The sequence below is a fragment of the Dreissena polymorpha genome, chromosome 6 (genome assembly GCF_020536995.1).
Source record: "Dreissena polymorpha isolate Duluth1 chromosome 6, UMN_Dpol_1.0, whole genome shotgun sequence".
Taxonomy (NCBI): domain Eukaryota; kingdom Metazoa; phylum Mollusca; class Bivalvia; order Myida; family Dreissenidae; genus Dreissena; species Dreissena polymorpha.
In genome coordinates this window covers 1,613,775-1,622,400 of record NC_068360.1, presented here as the reverse complement: position 1 = coordinate 1,622,400, position 8,626 = coordinate 1,613,775, and the positions used below count along the sequence as shown (strand labels likewise).

General features: G+C 31.8%; 1 protein-coding gene across 2 annotated transcripts; it reads right to left on the bottom strand.

The window, feature by feature from the left end:
* Window positions 1-524: 524 nt before the first annotated feature.
* LOC127834471 (uncharacterized) lies at window positions 525-8,253 on the bottom strand. 2 transcript variants are annotated; one of them, XM_052360334.1, is made up of 6 exons: window positions 8,161-8,253; window positions 7,271-7,315; window positions 4,577-6,834; window positions 4,073-4,168; window positions 1,731-1,840; window positions 525-1,479 (listed from the first exon to the last, which is right to left on the bottom strand). In XM_052360334.1, exons 3-5 carry the CDS (start codon window positions 5,967-5,969, stop codon window positions 1,761-1,763), a joined length of 1,569 nt encoding a protein of 522 aa, XP_052216294.1. In that variant the 5' UTR covers window positions 5,970-6,834; window positions 7,271-7,315; window positions 8,161-8,253; the 3' UTR covers window positions 525-1,479; window positions 1,731-1,760. The 2 variants fall into 2 exon arrangements, with proteins under 2 accessions (XP_052216294.1, XP_052216295.1); XM_052360335.1 differs by lacking the exon at window positions 7,271-7,315 and having other exon boundaries at window positions 8,161-8,244.
* Window positions 8,254-8,626: the final 373 nt, after the last annotated feature.

The window sequence follows — 8,626 nt, the reverse complement described above, 5'->3', positions numbered from 1 at the left end:
TGGTGTGAATTATATACAGGGAAACATATATATATATATATATATATATATATATATATATATATATATATATATATATATATATATATATATATATATATATATATAATATATATATATATATATATATATATATATATATATATATATATATATATATATATATATGCGATCTGTGTACCAACATATTACTAAATTTTCAATGAATTTGAAAATCATTAATGAAAGTGCTGCCAGCTTGTCGGTCGTAGGTTAACAACTGAAAATGATGACTGAGACATAGAAACTATGAATTTCAGGGTATAAACACATGTATGCTAACTATAATGTTCGATGAAAAAACACCCGTATAAATTCAATGACCGGTTGCTCTAATGATGAATACTTGATAGGTTTCATAAAACATAATGATGGATATTTGATTTGCTGAATAAATAAATCGTGTTTGTCATATACAACATTCACACTTAAAAACTTTGAGGAAGAGTTGTGTATGAAGTCATTCCAGTTTGAAGATTGTAGCCTTACAAAAAAATAAGCATTTAATATCATATAGTATGATAAACACGCAACTACAATTTTACAAAACATACAGACAGCTGTAGTGAGTGCGTTATTTTATAACAGAACACAACAGAACAGAAGAGATTATTTTAACTAAAGCATAACAAGCACATCATCATTAACATACATAAACTATAACATTTTGCGGTTGAAGTAAGTACAATACATACATCATTTCAAAGGCAAATCAATTTTAATACATATATATAAAGCAAACATGTAATCGTGAGAATGTCAAATGGATCAGGTTAATTCATAGTAACCGCATAATGTCAAAAGTAGTTCAATAATTACATCAATTATTTCATACTTCTGTCCATGTTTGTGTTTTTGAAAAAAATATAATTAATACTAGACACGTCTGTCATTTTCTCTGTATCAAGATAAAGTGCAAAGGTTTCGCAAGGAAATGACCTAGGAATTGATAATTTACGTATGCTTACAAATTCTCGACGATTTGTTTTACGAAAAATAGTCCTTTAGTTTGATCATAAGGTCAATTTATGTACATGTGATATATGCATCAAATGCTGGTCAAAAAGATATCTGAATCGTTTTGTATGCTGCTACTAAACACTGGGAAACTTAAGTCAATAATGGTTTATCATCACTTCATAAACGCAGTATTCGTGTATATGTAACACACTAGGACTACAATACAATTGACTAAGAGTTGCCAAATTGAAACCGTGCTACAATCATGATACAATTTACAAACGATAAAACATATTAAATCAATTGATATCTCAATGGCAAATTAAGTTTCATATTGGACATTGATGTATCTAAATTAATTACTTTATTAAAAACACAACAAAACTATTATAATAAAAAAGAACTATTTAATTGAAGTCGATTCATCTTCAATTAGAAATATTTCTTGCATGATATCCTGCGGACGAGGTTTTGTTTTGTCTAAAAGAGAAATAAAACCAAAGAATAAATTACAGTTATTGTAAGTATTATAAGTCAATCTTCATACGAATACTATTATAGCATGCATATAGGATCTGATATGATTTGCAATTGAATCAAACATGAAAGAAAACTGTTTCGGCATCAACCACAATGTCATGCGAACGGCTAGTAAAATAATATTTTGCCCATTACATACACTAGTATTGTAGTTGCATGAAGTGATACAATATCATACACATCGTACATACCGTTTTGGACTAGTCTGGTGAGAGCTTGTTTTAACAACGATGAATCGTATCCCATGCCTTGGACGATGACGCTTCCGATGTTATTAAAGATTCAACTATGCCATTCAAACCTGAAACATAAACTATAAGAATGTATTAAGAAAACATTTTACAACATGTACAATAACAAGTTGTATATCGTTTTAGTAATCAAAATTGTAAGTGTAAACTTAGTCATTACATGCATTTGTTTGCTTTTTTAACATCTTTTCAGCTATCATTCGATAGATTTTACCTGGTCGTTATGAATATTCCGTTTAAATACGTTGCCGATTCAAAATTTAAATAACAACTATCTTGCAGTATTCTAAATTAAGAAAATAACTATCTTCCATTACTGAAACGGATAGTTATAAGGCCCTTATATATAATCATATATAGTCCATCTACCATTTGACTTTAACCGAGAGCCTTCAGGTAACGGCGTAAAACCTTAATGACATTGTTGTTTAGTCAGAGGCGCGATTTTTTTAAAGTTTGTGTTTATATTCAAGATTAAATTGTTAATAAGGTGAATATTGTGTGTACAATTAAAATCAGCAAGGACAATCTGCAGCATGACGTTGACCGTTTTTCGTTCGACCTATTTATTGAAACACAAAGAGTAAATGCGAACGTTTACTTTATAATTTATATAAAATCAAGTAAAATCTTCAATAAAACAATACACAAATATATTTAAAAGTTAAATTAATTTGAAATTATTCATTAACAGATTTATTTTGAAAAACAAACGTCAACAATTGCAACATTGTGAAAACTATTTTTAAAAAGCTTATCTTGAAGTAATGGCATTCGGTTTACGAGCCCTACAATACTCCACTGCACTACCTGTGGTATCTTTCATGTCTCTGTTTATATGTATTGCCTTGACGGAATCAAGTGTTTTATTGACGTAATCGTTTTCCTCATTTTCCTTACGGAACATGTTTAATGATGATTAAAAGTAAATGAGGGCCAGTGTAAAATTGCCGTATAGTATATGTTGAAATTCATAATGAAAACAAACTATACATCCGTCAAGGAATTTAAGCACCTTCTGACATGTAAGAATACATTACACTTAATGATTGAGAAAGCAATAGTATACTCTCAAAGATCATTTTGATTTACTAAAAGACATTTTTCATTTAAAAATGATCGATATTTAGTTCATTTCTAGAAGTGTGTGTAGGCAAAGGATTGATGTTCACTAGTAAACTTTGCAGAAGGCGGCTGCACTTAACTGAACAATAGCCGATAAAAACAGAAAAAAACACAGTGAACTTTGCTTTAATAAATGTCGAGTTCTTTCTAATATATCATATGACATTTTTTTGTTTGACATTTCATAAGGGCATTCAGCTTAGAATGCTCTTTAAGAAAAGGTATGGTTGTGAGGGTCCTTATGTACAAAAGGATTACTTAACTTTGTACTAAAATTGAAGAAAACTACAAATGGATGGGAATTAGTATATTATTAACTATGTTATACACAGTTACACACGTGAAATCATCGAGTAACTTTCTAATTGACAAGAGTTGATAGCGCTTCACTGCAAAATGCGATATGTAGGAAAAAAGAATTATTGATACGTTTTAACAGGGAAAATAACTGTATCGCTTTTTTTGTATAAATTTAGATGCAAAAACCAACAACTCGCTATTTGCAACTCCGGGAACACCAAATGCTATATAAACCAAACAATATACACTATTTAGACAGCCTAAACGTCTACTTTGTTTATCTTTAAATACTTATTTTGTTAATTCGATCAGCTGGGTCCATCTTTGCATTACCGAATCCTTTAAGACCAAGCCATGAAAACTTATTTAAAAAAAGTTTTTGATAGATTTATTTTTTTTTGAATCGGCTGAAATAGTGCAAACGCAGTAGAAATATGTTGTATAAGATAAATAAATTGTATTTTCCGCTACATCAATAAAAGTATCTGATATGTTACATTATACTGATTAATGTACATATACATAGTATACTATTCTAGTCAAATCATACTTCTTTACTGGAAGACACGTTTTCAAATAAAGTCACTCGTGATGAATCTTATTTTATAAACTTTTGTGGGGAGAATGAATTGGTGTTCAATTATCAATAACTGTTATGTTTTCAGATTGGAAACTTTCGTAGGACAAAGGCAGGTTACATTCAACTCGAAAGTAAAAAAAAGAATGAAAGTTCACTAGTGTTACGTTCTCTGTAACATATTACACGACTTACCTACAAGCATAATTAAGATTTGTTAACTAAAGTTAAATGGTTCACATTAAATGACAAAAGGATCTGACTATATCTTGAGGCATACCTTTATCTCTTGCTTGTGTTGATGGTTTCGAGATGCTTTTGTTGTCATCATTACATCCTGAATTGTACTCTTGTATGTAGTCATCTATTGTTATACCTTAAACAAGTAATTACGTTTTTACCCAATTGTCACACAATAGCATAAAGTAATATGATTGTGTACAGAGTTAATATACAATTATTGAATGACAACATATCTCAAATCATTATTAGATTTGATCACCTGTATGATAAAAAAATATATTATCTATTTTGTAATATTATTTAATGCTTATAAATTTTAAGATATGCCCATGTAAACAATTTAACAATTGAAAAGCTGCTTAAGCGATTCATTTATGTTTACGTGTAATCTTTTTATTGATTTATTAACATATACAAATCAACAACAATTATCTGAAAAAGTAGCTATAAATAAAACAAATGCATGGCTGTCTCAAAGGATATGAATGAAACTCCATGCATGTATGTCAGTAAATTAAAATACCATTTGACCTGTACCAACCTGGTATAATATTATTGTCTACTGGTTGAATCGCTTTTGTGTTTGAGTCTGGGATTGCAAAGTTCACGGATGATACAAATTTGCCTGTCTGGAATCGTGATCTAATGGATGAAACGATATCAGTGCTGGTAGTTTGTAGTATCATGGATTGAAATCTTCTTTCAGCAGTTGTGTCTGATAGACGGCTTGTCGGAGGTGAGGAGTCAGAAGGGGCATCATGGTCATGATTTGTCTTCTGAAAAGTTTTCATTTGAATAGCGACGCTACTTTCATGGCTGCTTCCTGTTGCTGAGGGACTTTTGCCATCTATTACATTGCTTGGTACTTTTGGCGCTGAAAATGTGGCATTGTTGGCATGGGAAGCATTTCTCAAACCTCTTGTGCCTTGAAGTTTTGCCATGATGTCGGATTCAACCAACGTAGTGACTGCCTTTGAGACATTGACTTCCGAATTATTTGTATTAAACTTACATTCCGGTGATATCCTCCGATGAACAATGGAAGGATCGTCCGAGTTTCCCCAATTACTGATTCGTTTATAGCAACTGTAACAAATAACCTCGTCATTTTTGGACGCATAGTAAAAGCCCGCCGCGGAAAATGCGTTTACATCCGGTTTTTTGTCTTTCGGGAATGTTCTGAAAGTACAAAGCCTTAATAGTTCGAACATCATGCTTTCCTGTGCAGGAACAGATTCATGCTTTAACGTCCTTTCAACAATATCGTATAGTTTTCTTAACACGACGGCTTTCTGTTCATCACCACGATGTTCGTTTCTGGTTACCGGAGCTACAATACATACACGCGGTGCTGATATGAAGACACTACCTATATCTTGAAAAATGTGTTTTAAGTTGCCCTTATCATTATCATTGCCTTTGCGCCCAACATCCTTTAGAGGTTGACATTGTTTTTTAGTTGTTTGATTATGTTCTTCAAATGAATCATCTTGTTTTGAACATGACACTATATTTCGGATTTTTCCGTTTTGACATGTGAGTGTTCCTTCTTGAACCTCTTTAATTTGTGCTTCATCATCAAGAATATTCACCGCATAAAGGCGTTGTAAATTATTTATGAGATCATTCAGGTCCGGCATTTCAACAGTACCGCTGTTTTCCACATTGGCTTCATTCTTGTCGGTTCCAAATGAACTACGGGCATTTAGACGTCCATGTCGATAATTTACGACTGTTTCAACATGTTTATTAGCGGTGACCTCGATGTTACTTATCCTTTTCTGCACTGGAAGACTTTTATCTGCGTTTGCACCAGATAAACACAATTTGATTACATCATTCTCGAATTTAGCCTGATATAAGGCATTATGTTCATTCAGAAAAAGTGAAAGTACAACTTTTGGACGAATCCCAATACATGTCATTTGTTTCATTCTGCAAGCGCTTATCAGTGTTTGCACATCTGCTCTTGTTTAACCCATTCGGTTTACACATTCGAAAAATGGAAGTTTGATAGATAAATATGTTACGGAGCTCAATCGATTGCTTAAAACCAGCTTACGCCTGATTTTCACTGAATATTTAAAGGACCAACGATTCGAATTTACACTCACGTCCCACGGTGTTGTTATTATAAAAAGAACCATTTCAACGTTGTAAGTAGCAGTGTAAATATATGTCTGGCAATACCGTGCAGCGAATATACATACACGATTTATTGTCTTATAAAAATGTTCGTCTAAGTTCATCATCACAACCAGCGAAACATGACACAATATGGTTGAGCCATATTTGTGAACGCAAACAGATGATGTATCATTTTCATCTCCATTTACGCCATTTACAAGTACACTTCTGCATTGTGAATGTTTTGCATTTGGAAAACCACAATGCGTCATAGCTAAAACACTTTCGTATCCGTACAATTTTGTTGAAGAATGTTCAGTGTAGTAAACTTTTTCCGCAGTTTGCTGGGCTAAAAGTTGGCGGGTTCTTATCAAAACGTGACATTTCCAAAAGACCAGCATACCTATCCTTATGAATGTAGTCAATTTGGTTTTAATAGACAAATTTTCTGTCCAGAAGTGAACACAATATCTTTCCGACAACACTTAATATCAAAAATTGATATTAATAAATGTTTTCCGAGTATGCTTCGTTTCATAGAGTTTGATTCAACTCTTCACATCGCTTTCTTCCGACAAATGTGAAATATTATGCTCGCTGAAGTCCTCTGTGGGTTTCTACAGCGATTGTCTCTTCTGGCGGTCGCTGTTTTGCTTCTTAAGGTGTTGCATACTGTTTAAAGAGATAGTTGTAATTACAGTTAAAATGAATTACATAATAAACTAGAAGTACAATGTTTCCCTGTTGCAGGATAAAACGTATATATATTAATGCAATTGAGGTTGTATATCCTAGATGATCGCTACAAATACAAATATTATATTTAGACGCTTAATACAAGTCCATATATATAAGACACATTACAAATAGCCTCTTGTATTATTTATGAACCCAACTATCAAGTTTGCTGTATAAATATAATCCCTTAGCAATTTTGCTAATATCATTGTATCAAAATATCTTAAACTTTAGGTGATACTTTGTCCTATGTACGAAGTCCTATTTATGAAATTCTCAATCCTAATGCGGGAATATCAAGCCTAAATTGCGAGATACCTATTCCTAACATGATTGAGGGAAAAACATTTCTTAAAATGGAGATACTTACTCGTAATTTGGAAATACAAAAATCTGTGTATGTTATTTGTTCCTCCTAAATAGGAAATAATAATACATGATATACACTTTGTCTACTAATCTGATATCCTATATAAGATATAATTATGATAGAGTGGAATGAAATAATAAAACAGAATGCTCCATGAACCTATCTTACGTACTTGATAAAAACATTTTTTAATAAATTAAACTAAATACTTCCCAACATACACATATTATTATATCTTTTCTATACATATAAATTGTGTATTACCTTAAGAGTTTAAGCAGCATTCTTTAAATGTATTAAACACTGAAAACATGCGGAAATCTTTTATAGTATAAATCATATAAAAAAAACTTTATGTACAATCGGTAAAATATTCTGTAGAGTAAATGTGCATGTACAATACTATTTTGTTTTTATTTCTTACCTTGCGTTCTTAAGCATAGACATTTTTAACAATTTAATGAACACATAACTTAAAAAAAAGTTTTCCATGCAACAGCATCAAAAATGTCCATTGAAACAATGCCAAATTAAACATGTATTATTTGGACGTCGGATTCAAGTGAAACTTTGTCAAATTAACCACGTATGCTTCTTATCTCATGCTCGTATGTATATTAGAGTAAATATATTTCAAAGAAACAAAATAAAATAAAGAAAGCGAAGAACGATATATGCACTTTTATAGCCACATGTTTTCAAACTTTGGCAAATAAATATTTAAAATGTGTTTTCAAATAAATCAAATAAAGCCAGTAGTTAACCACGGATGGACAGACTCAAATATAATGCGCGACCTTAAACGATGATAATATATACGCAATAAAATAAAAATCCCGAAAGAAGTTTATAAGTTATAGCATATAAGTAATTGTAATTTTATACAATACCTTCGTAAACATGAAAGACAACCGGACAAAAATGTAATAACTTTCGTCTGCCTCGATACAAATCCGAACACAACATGGGTAGTTAAATAACAGAACTGTTTTAATATATCAATTGAGATCAGTTGTTGGAATCCCAATTTTTCATCGAATATTGGGATTCCCTTTCGGCAGTCTATTCGTTGTTTGTCTTTATAAATGAGCTAGATTTTTGGATAATCAACTAAGGCCAAACACATGCATCGTTTTTAGCTCCACTGGCCAAAGGCCAGCGGGGCTTATGTCATGGTCCTGTGTCCGTCGTGTGTGCTTGCGTGCGTGCGTGCGTCCGTGCGTGCGTGCGTTAACTTTTTCTTTAAGCATCTTCTTCTCCTAAACTACTGGTCCAAATCTGATGAAATTTCTCAGGAATGTTCCTGTGGTGAACCTCTTTTAATTTTTTTCAAATTATGCCCCTGGGGTCAAATTT